Raw genomic sequence first — 25,632 nt, 5'->3', positions numbered from 1 at the left:
GTGCAGTGGCATGCCCTAGGCTTACTGCAAACTCTGCCTCCTGAGCTCAAGTGATCCTCCCACCTCAGCCTCTCAAATAGCTGGGACTACAAGCATGCACCACCACGCGCGGCTAATTTTTGTATTTTTTTGTAGAGATGGGGTGTCACCATATTGCTCAGGCTGGTCTCCAAATTCTGAGCTCAAGTGATCTACCTGCCTTGGCCTTCCAAAGTGCGAGCCACCACACCTGGCCCTCTTGTGGTCTTAAAGGAAAGGGGAGGAGGGCAGGTGAAGAACAGAAATGCCACATGTCATATTTAGTAGGACACCAGCAAGTGGAGCCATGCTGCAGCTTCATTTTCCCCAAAGCTGAAACTGTGAGTACACCACCACCAAGTAGCCATGCTCATAGAATTTGAGAGGTGGAAGAGTTTGGAGGGAGTATAACAACTATTATTATAACCTGCATTTATTGACCTTTTTTTCTGGAGACAGAGTTTCGCTCTTGTTGCCCAGGCTGGAGTGCAATGCCATCTCGGCTCACTGCAACCTCTGCCTCCCAGGTTCAGGCAATTCTGCTTCAGCCTCCCAAGTAGCTGGGATTACAGGCATGCGCCACTATGATCGGCTAATTTTTTGTATTTAGTAGAGACAAGGTTTCACCATGTTGGTCAGGCTGGTCTCAAACTCCTGACTTCAGGTGATCCGACCACCTTGGCCTCCCAAAGTGCTGGGATTACAGGTGTGAGCCACTGCACCTGGCCCATTTATTGACCTTTTAAACGCATGCTCTGTGTGAGCGTTTTACAGGTACCAGCTCATTGAATCCTCTCATCAACCCTAAGAGGAGGTATTTGTCTCCATTTTATTTTATTTTAAATTTTATTTATGTATTTATGTATTTATTTATTTTTAATTCTTTTTGAGACAGAGTCTCACTCTGTCACCCAGGCTGGAGTGCAATGGTGAGATGTTGGCTCACTGCAACCTCTGCCTCCTGGGTTCAAGTGATTCTCCTGTCTCAGCCTCCTGAGTAGCTGGGATTACAGGCACCCACCACCATGCCTGGCTAATTTTTGCATTTTTAGTAGAGACGGGGTTTCACCATGTTGGCCAGGCTGGTCTCGAACTCCTGACCTCAAGTGATCCGCCTGCCTTGGCCTCCCAAAGTGCTGGGATTACAGGTGTGAGCCACTGCGCCTGGTCTCCATTTTATTTTATTTTAGATTATGACTTATTATTTTGTGAAAGATACACAAAAAGCTTTTAATCTTGGGAGTTATTTTACTTAAATAATTTTTTATTGATGCATAATAGATGTACATGCTTTTGGGGTGGGAATAATTTTAGATTTGCAGAAAATTTTCAAAGACAGTATAGAGAGTCCCCATATGGCCTTCACCCAGCTTCCCCTAATGTTCACATCTTACGTAACTGTGGTACATTTGTCAGAACTGAGTGATTAATATTGATATGCTACTCTTAACCAGCGACTTTATTAGGATTTCACCTACAACTCCTGTGCCCTGTGTTTAAAGTCAAAGGCAAATGACAACAACCCAATCCAGGCAAGACTGCTAAAGGCTTAGACCCTTCAAGAATGAAGGTTTGGGTGATCCCACCAGTCACAAGGCCATGACCCGCTGAGGTGCTTGCTGAGGACAAAGGAAATGAGGAATGGGTGGTGGCAGGTAATTATCAATGTCAACTACAGACGCATGACCAATGGCAGAAATGAGGACTGTAGTAATGATTTTGATACAAATATGTTTGTATTTATGAATTAACTAAATATTTTCATTATCTTCCTCTCTCCTAGCCCCTTAACATCTAACATAAGGCATGTTAATAGAAATTAGCTTTCTCTCTCAGTATTTCAGTTATAGGATCTCAAAGGGGGAGTGTGAATCAGTGAGGAAGAAGCTTATGATGTGTTTATATACAGTTTAAAGAGTGATAATAAAATGCACAAAAAGGGAGTGTGAATCAGCTAGAAGAAGACAAAAAGGGAGTTTGCATCTTCGCTGGGGAAAGGGTGCGTGTGGATTTGTGGGATGGCTGCATTCTGTTAGGAGGAAGCATCACTTTGTTACTGTCCGTAACTGGAGGATAAGTGTGATGAAAAGAGGAGTGTGTGGGTGCCAACTTGAGAAGGGAGCAGTTGTGCCGACTTTAAAATATGTCAGCCTGGCTGCGTTGAACTCCGTTTCTCAGAATCCCCTCCCGCTATGTCTCCAGTTAGGATGAGCCACAAGAGAGAATTGGAGGGTTGAAGTGAAGCAGTCACCATTTTGTAATTTACCTGTTGTCATTTAACCGGCAGGCTCCCGTCATCAGTGTGGATGGCAGCCATGCCGGCAGCTACTCTACCTTCCCCTGATCCTCCTTCAGCTTCTCCAACTCCTGGGCCAGATGGGGCAGCTCCATGACAATGGGCACTGGCTTCTTCAGGACATCCAGACCCTCAAGGTCAGGGGCAGTGAGACTGACACAGGTTCCAGTTCATGCTGCTCGGTTCCAGCTTGTGCTTGCAGGTTACAGGCTGTCCTGCTCTTCTCTATTTATATCCATTTCCCTCCTAACCACCTGCCCTGTGAACTTAACTCTCTAGCATCAGACATCCCATCCAGGAGGACAACATACACACAGTTGCTTAACTAGCCTCACAATTACTAAGATCAAATTTGCACAACAAATACACACACACACACAGAGAAATATGTATCCTAATGGGTCTGCTTCTCTGATTAAACCCTTAATTGATACACTCATTCTGTGGACATCATTCAGTCCTTTTTCTCCAGCCACTCCGTCCTTGCTCAGTGAACTCACAAACAAAGGGGACATAGCAGCAGCAATAGAAGGGATGCAAGGGCCTAGTAGCCTGGTCTTCTACCCTCCAAGCCTGAACTGACAACAGATCACAGCCCATACTGAGGCCCTAATATGGCACTATTCCCCAAGAGGACCAATCAGCTGCCTGGTGGCAGGTTAATTACATCAGGTCACCTCCATTATGAAAGAGGAAGTGCTTTGTACTTGCTGGAATAGACACTTACTTTGGACACGAATTTTCCTTCCCTACCCACAATACTTCTGCCAGAGCCACAGTAAGTGGACTTACAGAATGCCTTACCCACCGTCAAGGTAGGCCGTATGGCATTACTTCTGACCAAGGAAGTCATTTCATAGCAAATTAAGTGGGTCAACGGGCTCCTGCTCATGGAGTTTACTAGTCTTACCGTGTTTCCCACCACCCTGAAGTAGCTGGCCCAACAGAACAATGGAATGAGCTTTTGAAGATTCACAGGACCAGCTACCATCTACCATCCCTATAAGGATGACGACACCTTATAGAGCTGGTGTATGATCTATGCTTTTTTTTTTTTTTCAAGTTTAACCTGATAATTTATTTGTGGGGAAAAAGCTAGTTTTGATGAGAAAAAGTTGTCCTTTCCTTGTAAACACAAAGAAACTCAACAGGAATTTTAAATGTTATAGTAGGCCAGAAAATGCAACAGTAACTCTTACAATCCTTTTCAATTAAACAGACAAATCAAGTTGAAGACAAATGTTAAAATACTATTTAGCCCAAATATTTATCAGCGTATATATCCTGTTGTTCAATTGGCTTTTGATTTAAAAAACAAACAAACAAACCAACAAACTTTATAAGAGCTACACTGGCTGGGCGCGGTGGCTCATGCCTGTAATCCTAGCACTTTGGGAGGCCGAGGCAGGCAGATCCCTTGATGTCAGGAGTTTGAGACCAGCCTGGCCAACAGGGCAAAACCCCGGCTCTACTAAAAATACAGAAATATTAGCTGGGTGTGGTGGCACATGCCTTTAATCCCAGCTACTTGGGAGGCTGAGGCAGGGGAATCACTTGAACCCAGGAGATGGAGGTTGCAGTGGGCCAAGATCGTACCACTGCACTCCAGCATGGGCGACAAAGCGAGACTCCCTCTCAAAAAAAAAAAAAAGCTACCACCACATTTAGAGTGATGAAAATAAATTAGTTCCCCCCTTAAGATATTGTTTAACCTCTAAAGCATAAAAAGCTGTATAATTTCTTATACAAATTGACCAGTGTTCTTACAAAAGCAATGCAGTTTGGGACTGATATTACACTGTATTTGTGGGAAAGTACTAGGCACAAGAAAAAATATATATCAATTAGGCATTTTCAGTCTAGTCAGTCTCTAAGGTTACATTTAATTCTTGGTGATGTATAATCATTGGTATGCATTTTGGTACTTAAGTCATGAATTGTGGAGAACAAGAAGCAACAGGGTTTATATCTAACAAACGATTGCAACATTCAACCGATCTCTTCTGTGAACTTTGTGATTTGTTTTGCCATTGGTCGCTTGTAGTAGGTTCTTTTTTTTTTTTTCATTCTTCCATATTCATGCTTTCTCCATCTGCACTCTGTCACGTTTCTTCATCTTTGTCATCGTGATGTACGTCTTTTGACATTAGTTGTCTAGCTAATTTAATATTGAGTCCTTTGTTGAAGTGAAGCTTCCTTTTCATTTCAAATTGTCGCTTTTTTTCTCGTTCTTAAGGTGAGAGGTCACTATCCTCCTCTCCACTGCTTTCTTGTTCCTGAACCCGATACTTGGGCTCTGAGCCTTCAGCAGCAGCTAATTTCTTAGCTGTCTGGTGCCATGGCCTCAGTGGTTTCTGTATCATTACACGCGTCTCCATCAACACCCATCACACCATGGTAAGGAGAGTGTTTGGTTCATCAGCGTTCATGAAGCCACAGTCTTTGTCTGCTGGATGATATGTTGCCAGGAAGTTCATTTCATCCCACTTCCGGGATTTTTTCTCAGCTCTTCTTCGGCCGACGCCACCATAGAGAGTCGTAGAAGTCGTGTTCTTCAGGTTCCCCTTGATGGGCCGGTGCGAGGCTGTTGAGGCGGCCTTTGCCCGGCGCTCCGGCTGTCGGCTCAGAGTCGCTGCTTGGCATGGGCTCTGCGGAGAGAAGGATCAGGCACTAGCCAAGCCCGCCAGGCAGCCGCGGAGCCCGCTCAAGGCTAAAGCGGCCGCACATGCTGTATCGGAAACGGCTACCAGAGTGATTGTCACCACACAACGACCCCGACACCAAAGCCAACGCTGAGCGGGTGGCGGCTCCTCGCGCGCCCTTCGCGGCCAGCACTTTACCCGTGGTCCATGCTTTAAATCAGTGACCAAGATACGACACTATTTCACCCATAGCCGGATTCATGGGGCCAGGGGTCAGGAGGTGGAGAAGGGAGGGGTCTTTTTCACCATTACCTGTAATTATGCACCTGTGACATTTTTCTTTCCCATGCCTACAACTTTAGGTTCTGCTGGCCTAGAAGTCTTAGTTCCCAAAAGAGGAATGCATCTATCAGGGAACATAGCGATGTTTCCATGAAGCTGGAAGTTCAGGCCGGGGGCGGTAGCTCGCGCCTGTAATCCCAGCACTTTGGGAGGCCGAAACAGATGGCTCACCTGAGGTCAGGAGTTCGATACCAGCCTGGCCCACATGGTGAAATCCCGTTTCTATTAAAAACACAAAAATTAGCTTGGCATGGTGGCAGGTGCCTGTAATCCCAGCTACTTGGGAGGCTGAGGCAGGAGAATCGCTTGAACCCAGGAGGTGGAGGTTGCAGTGAGTCAAGATCCGGCCACTGCACTCCAGTCTGGAAGACAGAGAAAGACCCTGTCAAAAAAAAAAAAAAAAAAAAAAAGGAAGGAAGGAAGGGAAACTGGAAGTTCAGATGGCTTTAGGGTCCTCATGTCAATGAACCAACAGGCCAAGAAAGTTACTGTTTTGGCTGGGGTAATTGATCCTGATCAAGAGGAAACTGGGCTGCTACTTCACAATGTGGATAAGGAGGAGTATGTCTGGAATTTGGGCATTTGGGAGATGTCCTGTGATAAAAGATAATGGGAGGTGGTCACGGTAGCTCCACGCCTGTAATCCCAGCACTTTGGGAAGCCAGGGCAAGAGTATTGCTTGAGTTAATTAGTTCAAGACCAGCCTGGGAAACACAGCAAAAACCCCGTCACTACAAAAAAATACAAAAAATTAGCTGGGTGTCATGGTGCAAACCTGTAGTCCCAACTACTCAGGAGGCTGAGGTGGGAGGATCGCTTGAGTCCAGGGTTCAAGGCTGCAGTGAGCTATGATTGAGCCACTGCACTCCAGCCTGTGTGACAGAGCAAGACGCTGTCTCTATGTATATGTATACATATATATATATATGTATATATATAATGAAGATAATGGAAGACTACAATTGAACTCAGGCAGGTTTGTTAATATCACAAGCACTTCAATAACGGAGGTTTGAATCACCCCATCAGTCAAGGAATCTGTCTAGCTGAGTTGTTTGTTTGTTTGTTTGTTTGTTTTGGAGACAGAGTCTCAGGGCTGGAGTGCTGTGGCACAATCTCAGCTTACTGCAACCTCTGCCTCCCAGGTTCAAGCGATTCTCCTGCCTCAGCCTGCCAAGTAGTTGGAATTACAGGCGTGCTCACCTCACTCGGCTAATTTTTTTTTTTTTTGTATTTTTAGTAGAGACAGGGTTTCATCATGTTGGCCAGGCTGGTCTCGAACTCTGACCTCAAGTGATCTGCCTGCCTCAGCCTCCCAAAGTGCTGGGATTATAGATGTGAGCCACCATGTCCAGCCAGTGAACAAATATCTTAAAAGCTGGTTTTAACCACCACATTTACTGCTTATAATTTATCCTTACTTCAGGGTTCGTGTTGAGGGGAAAGGCGATGTTGATTAGTTGAGGAAAAGGATTAAGAATACCAGCCACAATCATAAGACCGACTACATAAATGAAGACTATAGTAGTTATAAGCATTTCTTCTTACTTTAATATGAATACTTCATATATATTTCATCCAATTTTTTTCTTTCCTTCCTCCACCCTGTTACCCTACTACTGAATGAGATGCTAATAAGTTAACTTTATGTTTCATTATTCAAGTTACAGAATATCCACAAGGGATCAGCTAGAAGAGGAAGGAACATTACCTAAACATGAGTAAAATGATATGCAGCTTTGTATTCTCTATTGGAAAGATGGTTAGTGTATTTTCAGTGATATAAAAGATAATTGTATCCTGTAAGGTGAATGCATGATTTTGCTGTTGTCTTTATTTGGAGGTTTAATGTGATTCAAAAAGTATGTATGGAGGCTGGGCTTGGTGACTCTCGCCTGTAATCCCAGCATTTTGGGAGGCCGAGGTGGGCAGATCACCTGAGGTCAGGAGTTTGAGACCAGCCTGGCCAACATGGTGAAACCCCATCTCTACTAAAAATACAAAAATTAGTCAGGTGTGGTGGTGCACCCCTGTAATCTCAGCTACTCGGGAGGCTGAGGCACAAGAATTGCTTGAACATGGGAAGCGGAGGTTGCAGTGAGCTAAGATCACACCATTGCACTCTAGCCTGGGCAACAGAGTAAGACTCTTCCTCAAAAAAAAAGTAATAAAAAATATATATATATTTATGGATGCCAAGTTTACAGGGGGTAGACTGTGGTGGTTTGTATTGTGTCAGTTGGGCTAAGTTGGAACTATATTTCCCAGAACCCTCTTCTCTGTAGAGCTGGCCAGAAGAGGAATTTACATGAGATTTGAAAGGCAGAAATGAAGCCACCACACTGCTCTGGAAGGTCATCATGCGCAGCTGCAATAAAGGGTACACAGAAGTGCTGGTGGAGGTGGAGAAGGGGAGGAGTTTGGCTGCGGCTGAGTGCCGTCATTGCTGGGAGATCTGGGTTCATTTATTTATTTATTTATTTATTTATTTATTTAGAGATGGAGTTTCACTTTTGTCGCCTAGGCTTGAGTGCAATGGCACTATCTCAGCTCAGTGCAACCTCCGCCTCCTGGGTTCAAGTGATTCTTCTGCCTCAGCCTCCCGAGTAGCTGGGATTACAGGCACCCGCCACCGCACCCAGCTAATTTTTGCATTTTTAGTAGGGGCAGGGTCATGTTGGTCAGGCTAGTCTCAAATTCCTGACCTCGGGTGATCCACGCACCTTGGCTTCCCAAAGTGCTGGGATTACAGGCATGAGCCACCACACCCAGCCTTGGTTCTTTTTATTAATTCAACAGATATTTATTGAGTGCCTGCTATGTCTGTGCTGCTTTATTTTTAAGGCTTTAAATGTTCATTTTGAAATAATTTCAGACATAAAAAAGTTGCATTAATAGTACAGAGTTATATATTCTTCACCCATCTTCCTCAGATGTTATCTTAGAAAATCTGGAATCATAGCACAATCATCAAAACCAGGAAGTTGGCTGGGCAGAGTAGCTCATGCCTATAATCTCAGAACATTGGGAGGCCAAGGTGGGTGGATTTCTTGAGGCCGGGAGTTTGAGACCAGCCTGGCCAATATGATGAAACCCCGTCTCTACTAAAATTACAAAAATTAGCCGGGCGTGGTGGCACACACCTGTAATCCCAGCTACCTCTTGAGGCTGAGGCATGAGAATTGCTTGAATCCAGGAAGCAGAGGTTGCAATGAGCCAAGATCAGGCCACTGCACTCTAGCCTGGGCAACAGAGTGAGACTCTGTCTCAAACAAACAAACAAACAAACACCAAAAACCAGGAAGTTAATATTGATATAATACTATTAACTCATCTACATATGTGTTACAATTTTGCCTCTTGTTCCACTAATGTCTTTTTTTAGGTTCTAGAGTCAATCCAGGAGCCCATGCTGCTTTTATTTTTATTTATTTATTATTATATTTTTGAGATGGAGTTTCGCTCTTGTTGCTCAGGCTGGAGTGCAATGGCACGATCTTGGCTAACTGAACCTCCGCCTCCTGGGTTGAAGCGATTCTCCTGCCTCAGCCTCCCGAGTAGCTGGGATTACAGGCGCCCGCCACCATGCCCAGCTAATTTTTTGTGTATTTTTCAGTAGAGACGGGGTTTCACCATGTTGGCCAGGCTGGTCTTGAACTCCTGACCTTGGGTAATCCACTTGCCTCAGCCTCCCAAAGTGCTGGGATTACAGGCATAGCCACTGCACCCAGCCCGCTGCTTTTAATTATGTCTGTTTAGTCCCTTCCAATCTGGAATCACCGCACAGCCTTTCTCTTTCATGACCTGGGCGCTTTTGAAGAGTACAAACCAACTAGTTTGTATAATGTCTACTTGGGTTTTTTCAAATATGTCCTTAGGATAAACTCAGGTTATACGTTTTGGGCAAGAATACCAGAGAAGTGATGCGGTTCCCTTCTCAGTGCGTCCTGTCAGAGGTGTCTCCTCCCTGGACTTGGCTGACTTTGGTCCCTTGGATTAGGTGATATCTTCCAGGTTTCTACACTGCAAAGTCATTATTTTTCCCCTGTGGAATCAGTAAGTATCTTATGGGGAGATTCTCCAAAACCCTGCCCATAGCCGGTTTTCCACCATGCTTGCCCACTACTTCTGGCATCGGTGGATGGTTCTTGAGCAGGCCCTGTTTCAGGCACTGGGCATCAGCGACTCCAGCTGTGGGGCTTCTGCAGTCCCTTTTGAGACCTTGTGAAGTGTGGTTGACTGAGTTGGCTGTACCTAACCAGGCCAGCAGCCCTCATTTGCAGGGCAACATCTGTAGCTGCTCCCGCTGTTCAGCACCTGGTTCCAGGATAGGGCAAGGCTTGGGGCCTGTGGGGTGGGGTGGGGGGGTTTCCTTTGGAGGGCACCCATGGACTGAGCTGCAGCTTCACTCCCATCTGCCTCAGGACTGGGAGCTCCCCATAGGACCGCTAAGGGTTTTGTCCATTTTCCTCCACTTCGATGGAGCTTCTAGGAATAAGGGTGGGATTAGGAATCATGTTCTTCTTCACCACCTGCCCTGCCCTGCCCCACCTTAGGGTCTTCTCCCCCTTGGCCATTCCTCTCTGGTGTTTATAGCATATAGTTGTTAGTGGTATTCTCACTTCCCCGTTAGGCTCTTGCTAGTGAAGTTGTGGATCCAGCATAGCTCCATCTGCAACCTTCATCCATTTATTAGGGAAGGTCATGTATTTCCAGGTTCCAGGCATTCAAACGTGGGAATCTTTGGGGAGGCCATGATACTGCCCACCACAAGTGGTTAAGCAATTTGCCCAAGGTCACACAGTTGGGGCTGGGATCAGTGGCTCATGCCTGTAATCCCAGCACTTTCGGAGGCTGAGGTGGGTGGATCACTTGAGGTCAGGAGTTTGAGACCAGCCTGGCCAACATGGCGAAACCCCGTCTCTACAAAAAATATAAAAATTAGCTGGGCATGGTGGCAGGTGCCTGTGGTTCCAGCTACTCAGGAGGCTGAGGCACGAGGATCACTTGAACCTAGGGGGCAGAAGTTGCAGTGAGCCGAGATCGCACTGCTGCATTCCAGCCCAGGTGACAGAGCGAGACCCTGTCTTAAAAAAAAAAAAAAAAGGAAAGTAAGTGGCAAGCTAGGCGCGATGGTTCATGCCTGTAATTCTAGCACTTTGGGAGGCTGAGTCAGGGGCGGATCACCTGAGGTCAGATGTTCGAGACCAGCCTGGCCAACATGGTGAAACCCACTTCTACTAAAAATACAAAAATTAGCCGGGCATGGTGGTGAGCGCCTGTAATCACAGCTACTCGGGAGGCTGAGGCAGGAGAATTGCTTGAACCCAGGAGGCGGAGGTTGCAGTGAGCCGAGATTGTGCCACTGCACTCCTGCCTGGGCAACAGAGTGAGACTCCGTCTCAAAAAAAAAGGTAAGTGGCAAAGTCGGGATTCCAACCCAGGCAGTCTGGTCCCAGCCTGCTGTTGGTCACCACACTGCACTGCCTTTCAGCCCTTAGAAGGCTCTTTCTGGGATGTCCCTGAGAAATGGCCAATCTCTGCGTGAACACACCCTCTACAGGGAATGTTCCCGTAGGAACAAGTGCATTAGTTCAGGGTGCTCCAGAAAAACAGAACCAGTAGCATGTGTGTGTGTTCTATGTATAGATACACAATACACACACGAACACACACACACGAACACATACACACATGAACACACACACACACACACATACATACACACATGAACTTCTTTGGAATGGGTGATAAGCCTGGCTGCCCATCCTAAAATGCTATAACTGAAGTCCTGTTGGGTCAGGGTAGGGATAGGATGCAGAGCATCTAGCAAAAGAATTTTGTTCCAAGTGGTCTTGACTTATGCAGTAACTGGGATCCTAAATCAGTGCCCGTGAACGAAATTTTAGAAAGCGATGCAGAGAAGTCCTTTTGCAACGTGAATAAAACCTGAATTTTCAAGTGTCCAGTGTTGAACCCACCTGGATTATCACCTCAAGGGATTTCTGCTATTTCACTGCATTCAAGCTAGGCATAATAGTTCATAAGTGCATTCTGAAAATGACTTTTTATTGCCACAGCTTAAAAAAAAAAAGGAAAGCTTAAAGTACATCAATAAAAATACCACCACTATCGGCGAGAAAACTGTTAACGTTTTGGTGTATTTCCTCTGTCTTGTTTCTAGGCCCAAGTAATTTTTAAGGAAATTGGAAACACATTGAATAGGCAGTTTTACATCCTGCTTCTTTTACGATATCAGTGTATCATAAACAGTTTCTATTATTATGGAAGTAGGTTATTGCGGGGGTCAGAGGAGGCCTGCAGTGTGAGGCCTCTCTATGAACTATGGCAGCACGGGATCCCAGGTTCCAAGAACAAGAGTTAGACCACACGGGGGTTCTTTGGTCCACACTGCACACATGGGAATGGGCCAGGGGCCTTGGAGTCGGCTGAGTTTCAGGTTATAACCAATATTGGGCTAAGCAGTGCACGATGACAGAATTAAGTTGGAGGCTATGTGGCAGCCAGAGAGAGAATGAGGTGTCAGTTTAACAAAGTGGCTTGCAGACTTGGAGCAAGCAGAGGAGAGGCTGGCCAGGTGGCTGCGGATACAGAGAGAAGGAGTCTCAGGAAGGGTGGAGGAGGAGGGAACTGACCTGTCCCCAAGACCTTGGGATGCTCCTTCACTCACGTAGGGTTCCCCGAGTGCCTGCCATGCACCGCCTGGGACCAGAGGCAGTAGAGAAGGAACAAGAGAAGCTCTTCCAGGCACAGAGGATCTGGTGGATTTTGGCAAGTTCTTATTCCAAAGCCTGAAAATTCCTTTTGAGTCTTTCAGGGCCCTTCCTGATCTGCCCCGGGTTCCCTTTCTCACTTCATCTCCTCTCTGCCTCCCTCGCTCCTTCTAGCCAGCTCCACTGGCCTTCTTTTTTTTTTTTTTTTTTTTTTCGAGACAGAGTCTCGCTCTGTCACCCAGTCTGGGGTGCAGTGGTGCGATCGCCGCTCACTGCAACCTCCACCTCCTGGGTTTAAGTGATTCTCCTGCTTCACTACAACCTCTGCCTCCTGGGTTCAAGTGATTTTCCTGCCTCAGCCTCCTGATTAGCTGGGATTACAGGCATGTACCACCACACCCGGCTAATTTTTTGTATGTGTATTTTTTATTTTTTTGAGACACAGTTTCACTCTTGTTGCCCAGGCTGGAGTGCAATGGCACGATCTTGGCTCACTGCAACCTCCGCCTCCCAGGTTCAAGCAATTCTCCTGCCTCAGCCTCCCAGGTAGCTGGGATTATAGGCATGTGCCACCACATCTGGCTATTTTTTTGTATTTCTAATAGAGACAGGGTTTCTCCATGTTGGTCAGGCTGGCCTCGAACTCCCGACCTCAGGTGATCCGCCTGCCTTGGCCTCCCAAAGTGTTCGGATTACAGGCGTGACCCACCGCACCTGGCCTGTATTTTTATTAGAGATGGAGTTTCACCATGTTGGCCAGGCTGGTCTTAAACTCCTGTCTTCAGGTGATCCGCCTGCCTTGCCTCCCAAAGTGCTAGGATTACAGGTGTGAGCCACCGTACCCAGCCATCAGATTTCTTTTCTTTGCAATCTTTCCCCTTCCAATATACCAAGTAATTTTACTTATGTCTTTTGTTTATTGCCTGTCTCCTTACCACTAGAATGAGAGCAGGGATTTTTGCTTTTGTTCACTGATTTATCTCCAGGGCCTACCACATAGTAGAAGCTCAATAAATGGTTGCTAATGAATAAATCTGACCAAATGTAACACCCAGCCTATGCTCAGAAACAAACCAGTGTTAGGCTTATCAGGAACCAATGAAATCACATTGACTACTGCATTAAGATTTTTCACCAAATGTCTTTGGATTTATTCATCCATTCAGAGAATATGTATTGAGGGCTTTCTATGTGCCAGGCACTGCTCTCAGTGCAAAGAGTCTAGCAGTAAGCAAAACCAAGAGAGAGAAAGAGACAAGAAACGAATAGCTTATGATGTAATGTCAGGTGGTGGTAAGTGCTATGAAAAATTAATTAAGCGAGTAAATGTTCCAGTTAACTGTTGCTGTGAAACATACCACCCCGAAACTTAGTGGCCTAAAACAACAAGTCAGTTTCATCTCTTATGGCTCTTTGGTTGACTGGGCTCAGCAGGGTGGATCTTGTGGGGTTTTGCATGTGGTTGCCATCAGATGCTGGCCAGGCCTTTAGTCATCTGAGGAATCTGCTGGCTGGACATCCGAGTGGCTCACTCCGTTGACTGCAGAGTTTGACTGTCAGCTGGGAGCCAAGCTGGGCTGTCAACCTGGATACCTACTTGTGGCCTCTCCATGTGGCCTGGGCTTTTCAACATGCCAGCTGGGATCTGGAAGGAGGTCTTCAAGAGGAAAGTGTTCCAAGAACACTGTGTTTGGAACTAGCACTGTGTCTAGCACCATATTCTGTTGGTCCAAGCAGTCACAAGGTTCCCATAGTCAAGGGGCTGGAGAAAGAACATGTGGGACAGAAGAGATTGCTGCAGTACCCCTGGGAAACACAGTCTCTATGGGAAGGGGATGGTAAGTGGTGGGGAAGGTCTCTGAAGGGAAGGCCTCTCTGATAAGGTGAACTTTGAGCACAGGCTTGAGGGGAGTGAGGAGATGAGTCATGGGGGTATCTGGGGAAGAGGGCTGTAGGCCGAGGCAGAGCAAGTACAAAGGCCCCGAGGCAGGAGCATGGCTGACCCAGTGAGGAGCAGCACCATGCGCATGTGGCGTGCCCTTTCCTTCCCTGTCCTGAGACCACTGGTGCTCTTGCCTGCACATGTGCCCTTTACTCCTTGATCTTCACCAACCACGAGTCTTTGCCATGAAGTCACCCTCCTTGACCCAGAAGGCAGGTGCCAACCAGGTCACCCTCATTGCTGTGCTTTGCTGCCATCTAACTCAGAACCAGTGCCTGCATCATAGCCCTGGGGATCCAGCACTCCTGCCTCTCAGGTCAGCCCATCAGGGCCCCAGCACATAAACTGAGCAATGGCTCTGAGCCAAGGAGGCCCAGGTGCCCTTTGCTGGGACTGCAGTTGGTCCCCGACCCCTGCCTGGCTTGGACCAGGCCCCTTCTCTGGGGCTGAACTCGAGGCCCACGGTCCACCTCACTGGTTGCTGAGCCCCACCTCATGCAGCTGAATGATCACAAACCATGATGGACCCCAGCTGGGCTCTGGGCTCCCTTGGCTCCCCAGCCACCTCTCTGATTTTCCACTCAAAGGCTGACAGCTGGGGTGGTGGTTGCACAGCGGCAAGGGTGCCAATTTCAGAGCCTGACTTTGTGGATTTGGATGGAGCTCTGCCTCACACTGGCTGTGTTACCTTGAACAAGTAATTTCACCTCCCTCTGCTTCTTTTATCTTTAATAGAGGGCTGTTATTGCATCTTTAAAATATTACAAAGAGGTATGAAGAATCATCTGCCATCTTGTTTCCATAGCTGGTCAACTCAGATCTTCCTAAGCCTACGGAACTTTTCTTTTTTTGGAGACTTAAATACCATCCAAAATTTTTTTGCTGTCCTTGTTGTGACCTGTGGAATCAAAGTGGCAGCCTGAATTTGATAACAGTGCTTAATATTGTTTCCTTCAAGAATTAACTGATCACTCATCTTTCTGGGCTTGAGATATTGAACAAGAAATGCCTGGTCTCATCCAAACCCTGATGATGTATCAGAAGCCCAGGGGAGCACCCCGACTACAGGCAGTGTGGCCAGTTCCTTCCTACCTCCCACCCTTTGTCAGCCTGGAGCCTCTTCCTTTCCTTTCTAAGGAGACAGAGCTCAGCATTGATGTGATGCAAATCCCTCCACAGGGTTCTTCTGGGACCCTTCCCAATCCCTGTATGTCCCTTCCTAGTGAGGCTGATGCTTTCTGGAATGCTGATGGTGTGATTGCTGAGAATGACCTTCATTCTCACCACAGATGGGGCCAAGAGAGAGCTCCTGGTTTTGCTTCTGTTTCTCCATCCATAAAATGGGACTTACTAGTTCTGATCTCATAGGTTTTCTGGGAGAACTCATTGAGTACATGCACGTGAAGAGCTCAGAAGGGCACCTGGCAGGCAGAAGGTGCTGTGTCGGCTCTAATGATGCTATGACTCTTGGGCAAAACTTTGGACTTTCTTTTGCTGACCCAGAGCCAGGCCCTGCAGCCAGACCCCACCTCAAGGCCCCACGTCCACCTGGGCCTCTCAGGTGGCTTTACCCTCTTGGTTGGCCCCACCAGCCAGATCACCCCCATGCCCCACCTGGGCCAACCCAGAGAGCCCAGGAGCAGAGTGGAAAGTCCACCTTGTGAAAAAAGGCAGCAAGAATCCATCTGAATTTATAGAGGCTGCACCATGGGACCCAAAGTGGGTATTGGCACTGTTGGAGTCACAGCAGATGCCCTTAGCAATTGGTAAGCTTCAGCAGTGGCTGCACACACTGGAGTACTGGTTAACTCATAGGACAGGTGCCAGAATTTCTTTCTAAGAGGCATGATGGGAAAGCGGCAGTCGTGCAGTTGTGGGAGGATGCTAAGAGACCTGGCTTGAAGCACATCTGCATGGCAAGCTCGGTGTGCACGTAGAGGGCTGTCTACAGGCGTGTGGTACTCAGAAGTGCTCACGGCTAAGGAGGGGGCAGGCAAAGCCTCATGCTCCAGTGGTGATGAGGGACACCAGCTTTGACCCTTATATGGGGGCGCTAGTTCATGGAGTTGTCCTAATCATAAAAGAGTAAAGAATCCAGGAATGTAGGCTCTGGTTTTTGTGTTACTTTTTAAAAACATTTATTTAAATTTTTTATTGTGGTAGAAAATGCACAACGTAAAATTGACCATCTTAACCATTTTCGGGCGTACAGTTCAGTAGTGTAAAGTTCATTCCCATTGTTGGCCAACCAATCTCCAGAGCTCTTCCATCTTGCAAAGCTGGAACTCTGTACCCATTAAACAATGCCTCCCCTCCCCTCCCCCAGTCCCTGGCAAGCATCATTCTACTGTGTGTTTCCATGAATGTGACAACTCTAGGTGGAATCATACAGTATTGGTTTCCGTGTTCCTTTCGAAAGCCTGGACTTTTTGAAAGCTTCATGGTGCCCATCATTGTATACACCATCCCCTTCCCTTGCCAGCTCTGCTCCTCAGTCTCCTTGGGGAGACTGTGCTTAGCCCACAGGTGCTGCTGTTGTCTCTTCTAGTCCTTGGCCGGCATGTCCTTCACTACCACACTTTTCCTGGATGTGCTCCCCCAGCCAAGGCTTCCATCACCCTCTGAGAGCTGATGGCCCCCCAGTTGCCTTAAGGCTTTATCCTTCCTGGGTCTTTGGAATCAAAGTGGCAATCTGAATTTGATAACAATGCTTAATATTGTTTCCTTCAATAATTAACTCATCTTTCCGGGCTTGAGATATTGACCCAGAGCCCCTGTCCCATTGATTTCCCATCCCCATCTCACTCCTTCGCATCCTCCAGGGCTCAGCCTTCTCAACAGTCATCAGGAGATCCTTGCCTATATTGTGAAGACCTATTTCCTTGTCTGTCTTCCCTACTAGAGTGTAAGCTATTCGCAGGCCGAGAGAGCCTCATTCCTCTTGATGTCTCAGCATCGCAGACATCAGGAGCTCAGGAATTATTTGGCAAATGAGTGAATAAAGGAATCTTAACAACACAGCTCCATGGAAAGTAGGACCAAGAGAAAGGGTTGCAGGCTGGGCGCGGTGGCTCACGCCTGTAATCCCAGCACTTTGGGAGGCCGAGACGGGTGGATCACGAGGTCAGGAGATCGAGACCATCCTGGCTAACACGGTGAAACCCCGTCTCTACTAAAAATACAAAAAATTAGCCGGGCATGGGGGCGCATGCCTGTAGTCCCAGCTACGCGGGAGGCTGAGGCAGGAGAATGGCGTGAACCCGGGAGGCAGAGCTTGCAGTGAGTCGAGATCGCACCACTGCACTCCAGCCTGGGCGACAGAGCGAAACTCCGTCTCAAAAAAAAAAAAAAAAAAAAAAAAGAGAAAGGGTTGCAGGTGAAGATGGTGGGTTGAACACATGCATCTAACTTATTCTTTTCTTTTTGGCAGGGAGATGGAGTCTTGCTCTGTTGCTCAGGCTGTGGTACGATCTCAGCTCACTACAACCTCCCCTTCCCAGGTTCAAGCGATTCTCCAGCCTCAGCCTCCTGAGTAACTGGGACTACAGGTGTGTGCCACTGCATCTGGCTAATTGTTGTAGTTTTAGTAGAGAGTGGGTTTCACCATGTTGGTCAGGCTGGTCTTGAACTCCAGACCTCAGGTGATCCACCCACCTTGACCTCCCATAGTGCTGAGATTACAGGCATGAGCCACCATGCCTGGCCCATCTAACTTATTCTTAATGAAATCCCACTAAAACTACAGCAAAGGGATTTAAAAGATAATATGCAAACCCATAAGGAGGATGAAAGGGCAGACCTGGGAAACTGAGTCATAATTGGCCAGTGTGAGGAGCAAAGTACCAATGTCATTTACCCTGCTGAATCCTCAAGAGGTACAGGAACAGGCAGCACAAGGGACCTCTGAAGATGGGGGGAAGTTGAGAAGTAGGGAGCCCTGGAGGCCATCTTGGATGCTGCTGACCCAAACCACATAAACAAATGCAGTGCACTTACCCAACCCTCACCCTTCAGCAGGCCCAATGTCTTGTCTACATAGGTGCCCTAATCCAAGTGAGCCCTGGGTTTCCCTGGATAGCCCTTGGTATATCCACTGTCTTTCTCAGAAGGGGCTCTGAACACTGTCAGGGAAGCTCAGCCATTTTATGACCTGAGACCCCATGGGAATATCTCATCCTGGAAGCCTTCATCTCGAAGTGGCAGTGAAGCCCTGACCTTATTCAGCTGGCCTTGTGCTTCATACCCAGCTTTTCAAAACTCAGCAATGTTTGGTTAGGTATATATAGTCAGGTGATTAAAAAACAAAACTAACAAACAAAAAAACCTGTTTCAAAAGTAAGAAAATGATTAACACAAAAGTAACCCAAGTGGTTACCTCTTTGGGAAGAAAGGGAGATGTCATTTAGGAAGAACACACATGGGAATCTGCAGCGGGTTGAATTGTGCCCCCCGCCCCCAAAGATATAGTCAAGTCCTAAGCCCGTGTATTAGGCTGTTCTTGAGTTGCTATAAAGAAATACCTGAGACTGGGCTATTTATTTATTTATTTATTTATTTGAGACAGAGTCTTGCTCTGTTGCCCAGGCTGGAGTGCAGTGGCGCTATCTCAGCTCACTGCAACCTCTGTCTCCTAGGTTCAAGCGATTCTCCTGCCCCAGCCTCCCAAGGAGCTGGGATTACAGGCAGAGGCCACCATGCCTGGCTAATTTTTGTATTTTTGTAGAGAAGGGGTTTTACCGTGTTGGCCAGGCTGGTCTTGAACTCCTGACCTCAAATGATCCACCCACCTCGGCCTCCCAGAGTGCTGGGATTACAGGTGTGAACCACTGCACCTGGCCTGAGAGTGGATAATTTATAAAGAAAAGAGATTTAATTGGCTCACAGTTCTGCAGGCTGTACAGGAAGCATAGCAGCATCTGCTTCTGGGGAGGCCTCAGGGATCTTCCAGTCATGGCAGAAGGTGAACGGGGAGCAGGGGTATCACATGGGAAGGCAGGAGCCAGAGAAAGAATGGGGGTGGGGGTGCCACACACTTTTAAATGACTAGATCTTGCGAGAATTCACTCACTATTATGAGGACAGCACCAAGAGGACTGTGCTAAACCATTCATGAGAAATCTGCCTCCGTGATCCTATCACCTCCCACCGGGTCCCACCTCCAACAATGGACACTTCAACTGGTCATGAGATTTAGTGGGGAGGACACAGATCCAAACTGTTATCACTACAGTACTTGTGAATGTGACTTTATTTGGAAATAGAGTCTTTGCAGATGTAATCAAATCAAGATGAAATCATGCTGATTAGATTAAGGTGGGCCCTAAATCCAGTGTCGCTGTTGTCTTTATAAGAGAAAGGACAGGGAGATTTGGATATAGATACACAGGGTAGAAGGCCCTCTGACAATGGAGGCAGAGATTAGAGTGATGTAGTTACAAGCCTAGGAACAACAAGGATTGTTGGCTGTCATCAGAAGTTAGGAAAAGTTAAGGAAGGACTCTCCCTAAGAGCCTTCAAAGAGAACACGGCCCTGGCCAGGCACAGTGGCTCATATCTGTAATCCCAGTACTCTGGGAGGCCAAGGCAGGTGGATCACCTGAAGTCAGGAGTTTGAGACCAGCCTGGGCAACACTGCGAAGCCCTGTCTCCACCAGAAAATACAAAAATTAGCCAGGGGCGTGGTGGCATATGCCTGTAGTCCCCAGCTACTTGGGAGGCTGAGGCAAGAAAATTGCTTGAACTGGGAGGCAGAGGCTGCAGTGAGCCGTGATCATGCCATTGCACTCCAGCCTGGGTGACAGAGCCAGACTCTGTCTCAAAAAACAAACAAACAAAACAACCCAAAAAACAAAGAGAACATGGCCCTGCCGATACCATGATTTCAGATAGCCCCCAAACTGTGAGAGAATACATTTCTGTTGTTTTAAGCCCCTCAGTTTGTGATACTGTACCTTGATATTGGCTAACCCTAGCAATCTAATACAGATGCCTAAGGTTTTTACTAATGTTATATTTTATAGCCTGGGTTATGAGTACATAAGGGTTGAATTTGTTTTTTATAACCTGTTTATATGTTTTATATACATATACGACTTCACAATAAGAAAAATAAAAGTAAGCAATGGCCAAAAAGGGAACATCCAGTGACTGGGCTTAGGAAAGAAATTCAGGTTGGACACATTTGGCTATGGGTTTGCCTTGTGTACCAAGATCACAGCAGAGGATGTCACCACCCGCAGGTGTGTGGGGCATATGCAGGAGAGGACTTTTCTTTTTTTAACTTTTATTTTAGGTTCAGGGGTACATGTGAAGGTTTGTTACACAGGTGAACTCATGTCATGGGTGTTGGTTGTACAGATTATTTCATCACCCAGGTACTAAACCTGGTACCCAATAGTTAGCTTTTCTGCTCCTCTCCCTCCTCTCACCTGCATCCTCAAGTAGACTCCAGTGTCTATTGTTCCCTCTTTTTTTTTTTTTTGAGACAGAGTCTTGCTCTATTGCCCAGGCTGGAGTGCAGTGGTGTGACCGCAGCTCACTGCAACCTCCGCCTCCCAGGTTCAAGTGATTCTCGTGCCTCAGCTCCCCGAGTAGCTGGGATTACAGGTGTGCGCCACCACACTTGGCTTATTTTTGTATTTTTAGTAGAGACAGGGTTTCACCATTTGGCCAGGCTGGTCTTGAACTCCTGATCTCAGGTGATCCACCTGCCTCGGCCTCCCAAAGTGCTGGGATTACAGGTGTGAGCCACTGCACCCAGCCTGTTGTTCCCTTCTTTCTGTTCATGAGTTACCATTTCACTCCCACTTACAAATGAGAACATGCGGTATTCGGTTTTCTGTCAAAAGAGGACTTCCTGGGGTTAAGCTTGAATGTTGTAGATAGTGAGATACAGCAAGCAGCAGGGGGTTCCTGGAGCTTGGTCTCTTACAGGCAAACATTTCTAGTGATCATGGGCCAGAAAACATCCTAGCCAGTGCGGCATCCAAAAAAAAGATGAGATGCTGTTCCTTCCCAGGGGCAGCAGACTGTGTACCCTCATGGGGAAGGTTCTGGACAGGGTAGCTGTCCAGAGGCGCATTGCTAGGTGTCCCTCAGAAAGTTCTCTAGGAGCCCGCGTGAACTGCAGTACTGGGGGCTCCTGCCTTCCTATGCAGAAGGCAGCCAGAGGTTACCTTTATCTGGCCTGATAGCGGGTGCTTTGGGAATAGCTAAGAGTCCCGAATACACCAAAGTGGGCATGGTCTGAGCAGCTCACCATCTGCAAGATGCTCACTACAATGCTGGACCTCATCTGGATGTCTGCTGATGACCATGAGGCCAAGAGGGAGGCCTCATCAAGGGCCAGAGGTGCTCCTTTAAGAAACTGATACAGGCCAGGTATGGTGGCTCATGCCCATAATCCCAGCACTTTGGGAGGTTGAGGCAGGAGGATGTCTTGAAGTCAGGAGTTCGAGACCAGCCTGGCCAACGTGACGAAATCCTGTCTCTACTAGAAATACAAAAATTACCCGGTCGTAGTGGCGCACGCCTGTAATTCCAGTTACTCGGGAGGCTGAGGCACGAGAATTGCTTGAACCCCAGAGGCAGAGATTGCAGTGAACTGAGATCACACCACTGCATTCCAGCCTGGGTGACAGAGTGAGACTCTGTCCCCCCCCCCCCACAAAAAAAGAAAAGAAACTGATATAGGAGCCTGGGGTAGGGACAGAACCCCCACCCTATTCTGGTGTCGTGGGGTTTCATCTTGACATGACTCCTTCAAAACCCTGTTGGCTTATGACAGCTGACCTCCCAAATAACTTTTCTCTTTCTCGGCCAGAGGTAATCAGGACAATGTGAGATTTCCCAGCGATTTTTCTTCTCCATCTGGTTTCCTGCCTTGTAGTTAGAGGAGATAACAGCCATCCCAGGAATTCTCAATATACGTATATTACTTTAGCTGAGAAAAAAATGTTTAAAGGATGGGAAAGTGAATACTGAACACCTCATAGAACGATTCTAAATGAATAGATTGGTTCTGAATGTAAGATAAAAGTGCACTTGGAAAAGTGGGTAGAGATTGGAGAAAATCACTTTATATCTCTTTCTCCTAAAGCTGTGTTAAGTTCTCTTTAATGGAGATTCTGGGAAAAGGATCTAATTCCTTTAAAAGCTGGGCTGCCCTGCAGCTGAAGCCAAGTTGTAAAACTGTTTGGGATGTAGAAAGGTTAGTAAAGAGACCGACTGTATGGCCATTTCTAACGATCTGATGGGAGGGGTATTTGGCATGGTGTAAATGCTGGCTGTGAGGAAAGCAATGATCGGAAAAATAACATCACGGGGCTTTTTATACAGCCCACTGGTATCATGATGCAATGTGATTATTTTTCTGACTTTCTGTTTTTACCACAGGAAAAGGAAGAAACGAGGGAATTGGAGGAATGCTCAGATGCCTAATTACCAGTGTTTCTCTCAGATAAATTATAAACAGGCAGTTAAAGAATTCTACTACAGCTAGGAAACAAAGCAGGCTTTAAACACTTCAGATGTCAACATGCCCCAATTTTGAAGGCGTTAGAGCTGTATATAACCCCAGAGATAATTTTTCTCCGAGGAATGATTCAGCAGAGTTAAAAAAAAAAAAAAAAAGTAACTCCCACCTCCCCATTCCTGTGCATATATGGCAGACATCATCAATTGAGGCAGAGTTTTTGTTTTTTTTTTTTCTTATGGAGCCTAGATACTGCCCCAGAATTCTTCTCAACAATGTGTGCCGGAGAACTATAAATGGATCAGGATTGGTGCGTGAACTGAACCAGCTAAAGAGGGACCTAGCACAATAGTTAAAGTATAGGCGCTAAAGTTCAGCTCAGCCACTTAAGTGTTCAGATAAGTTTTCTTATCTGTAAAATGCAGATAACAAGAGGACCTATCTTCTAGTATTGTTGTAAGGATTAAATCACCACATCTAAACAGTTTGGAGCAGGGACAAGTAGTAAATATTCAACAAATAGTATTTAAAATTTTTCTAGAATAAAGAGCTAAAGAAAGTCATTTACTGTTTAACCCTGGAGGAAGTACTAGATTAAGATTTAGAAGCAACCTGTGAGTTGAAGATTTATTCAACAAAGATATTTAGCAACTACTATTATTTGCTGAGCTTTGTACAAAATGCTGTGGAGTCTATATAATGCAAGGTACCAATATATAAATCTGGGTCAAAGTTGACCTTTTTTTTTTTTTTTTTTGAGACAGGGTCTCGCTCTGTCACTCAGGCTGGGTTGCAGTGGTGTAAACATGGCTCACTGCAGCCCTGACCTCCTGGGCTCAAGTGATCCTCCTGCCTCAGCCTCCCATGTAGCTGGGACCACAGGTGTGCACCATTATGTCTGGCTAATTTTTGTATTTTTTGTAGAGATGGGGTTTTGCCATGTTGCCCAGGCTAGTCTTGAACTCCTGTGCTCAAGCTATTCATCCACCTTGACCTCTCAAAGTGTTGGAACTACAGGTGTGAGCCACCACACCCAGTCTGGCATCCTTTTAAATGTAATAATATACTGACAAGTTATTTGTTTATAGTCAGTTGTTTTACATAAAATTTCAACTTAATAAAAAAAAATCAGAAGATAAATGGCCAGTTAATTAAATATGAAAAGCTACTTGATTTTGTTAATAAAGAGGGAAACAATACAACAATGGGAATAGGGGGGGATGGAAGATTTGAGAAACAGATCAATATGGACATTTAACATCCAGATATAAAGAAATCCAGGAAGAGAACCGGGCGCAGTGGCTTATGCCTGTAATCCCAGCGCTTTGGGAGGCCAAGGCAAGCAGATCACCTGAGGTCAGGAGTCCGAGACGAGCCTGCTAACATGATGAAACCCTGTTTCTACTAAAAATACAAAAAATTAGCAGGATGTGGTGGTGTGCCCCTGTAATCCCAGCTACTCGGGAGGCTGAGGCAGGAGAATTGCTTGAACCCAGGAGGCGGACGTTGCAGTGAGCCGAGATCGCGCCATTGCACTCCAGCCTGGGCAACAAGAACGAAACTCTGTCTCAAAAAAAAACAAAAAAAAAAAAAAGAAAGAAAAGAAAAATAAACTGGAAAGAATACACAAAACTTTTACTCATTTATTTCTGGGTCAGACATTTTTGGTAATTTTAATTTTCTTATATATATCATGTTTTCATTTGGATCATGTGTTATTTTAACACCAGAAAAAAAAAATCTAAGCATAAAAAGAAAGAAAGCGTGCCATCTGGTTTTGGTGTGTCACCCTGGGAAGCTCCACCATTTGGAAAGAGGAGTGCATCTGGCATGGTGCCTGGGGATGGACTCAGTGGGCCCTGGAGATACGGAAGGAACTCGTGCCTGAGGCCTGCGGCATGGGTATGGTCTGCCCTCAGGTCTCACCACCTTCCCCCAGGGGGGCCCACAGCCCTGTGCACCAGGCAGGGCCTCCAGCTTCCCTGGTCAGGACTGCGCGGCTGAGGCTTCACCTGGCTGTGGCTATGGCCACCCCTATAGCTGTGGCTATGGCCACCCCTATAGCTGTGCTGACTCCAGCCACCACCCATGTAGGGGTCTGAGGCTGCTTAGAGGGTACAGCATCCATCTCAGATGGATGGATTGGAGGTCCTGGCTGCCCCGCACCTTCTGTGACTGAGCTGGACATGAGCTGGGCAGCAGCAAGAGTTGGGAGAGGGACCCTTCAAGACACCTACAACCTCAGCAGATGGGACTGGACTTCACCCTTTAAGCAGGGCCAAAACTCCCCACTCCCACCCAAATCAGCAGGAACCTTTTTAATTCAACAAACTGATTCTAAAGTTTATATGGAAAAACAAATAACCAGGAACTTTCAAACCAGAAGAGCAATGATAAGAGACTAACTCTACCAGGTATTTGAACAACTTTTAAAGTTACATGGATTTTATGTTATTTTACTACTTTATTTTATTTTGTATTTTATTTTATGTTTGAGCCAGGGTCTCACTCTGTTATCCAGGCTGGAGTGCAGTGGTGCAAACACAGCTCACTACAGCCTCGACCTCCTGGGCTCAAGCAATCCTCCTGCCTCAGCCTCCTGTGTAGCCAGGCCACAGACGCATGTCACCATGCCTGGCTAAGTTTTTTAATTTTTTTGTAGAGTCAGGATCTCACTTTGTTGCCCAGACTGGTCACGAACTCCTGGCCTCAAGCAGTCCTTCCACCTCAGCCACCCAAAGTGCTGGGATTACAAGTGTCAGCCACTGTGCCTGGCCTTTATTTTATTACTTTTATTTAATAGAGACAGGGTCTTGCTTTGTCACCCAGGCTGGAAAGCTGTGGTAGGAACACTGCTCACTGCAGCCTCGACATCTTGGGCTCAAGCGATCCTCCTGCCTCAGCCTCCTGTGTAGCTGGGACTAAAGGAGTACACCATCATGTCCAGCTGATTTTTTTTTTTTTTTTTTTTTTTTGTAGAGAAAGAAAACACCCAGCCATGTTGATTTCTAAAATGTGGTACTTGCCTGTAAATGGATAGACAACTCAATGGAATAAATCCAAAGTTCCAGAATAGACCTAAATATATACAGGAATTTCGTTTCTAAGCAGGGTATTAGTTTATAAAATGGGCTAGACACTTGGAATGACACTATTCAATTAATGGCATTGAGACTTCTGGCTAC

The 25,632-nt window shown here is 46.5% G+C and overlaps 1 protein-coding gene, 1 long non-coding RNA gene and 1 pseudogene across 2 annotated transcripts in view; 2 read left to right on the top strand and 1 right to left on the bottom strand.

The window, feature by feature from the left end:
* The window catches only part of SLC37A3 (solute carrier family 37 member 3), a 122,312-nt gene extending 98,300 nt beyond the window's left edge, over positions 1 to 24,012 (top strand). Inside the window, exons 14-15 of the mRNA XM_055346413.2 lie at positions 17,405 to 17,522; positions 22,369 to 24,012. Of these exons, the coding sequence (XP_055202388.1) occupies positions 17,405 to 17,506 (102 nt within the window). The 3' untranslated portion in view covers positions 17,507 to 17,522; positions 22,369 to 24,012. The remainder of the gene's footprint in view (positions 1 to 17,404; positions 17,523 to 22,368) is intronic.
* On the top strand, positions 136 to 3,855 carry LOC134758957 (uncharacterized). The gene is made up of 3 exons (XR_010134776.1): positions 136 to 359; positions 1,473 to 1,673; positions 2,306 to 3,855. It is a non-coding gene; the product is annotated as an uncharacterized lncRNA (long non-coding RNA).
* LOC101123758 (protein phosphatase inhibitor 2-like) lies at positions 4,166 to 4,971 on the bottom strand (annotated as a pseudogene).
* Positions 24,013 to 25,632: the final 1,620 nt, after the last annotated feature.

This window comes from Gorilla gorilla, chromosome 6 (genome assembly GCF_029281585.2).
Source record: "Gorilla gorilla gorilla isolate KB3781 chromosome 6, NHGRI_mGorGor1-v2.1_pri, whole genome shotgun sequence".
Lineage (NCBI taxonomy): Eukaryota > Metazoa > Chordata > Mammalia > Primates > Hominidae > Gorilla > Gorilla gorilla.
Note: the sequence above shows the minus strand (reverse complement) of the source record. Positions and strands in the feature narration are given on the sequence as shown.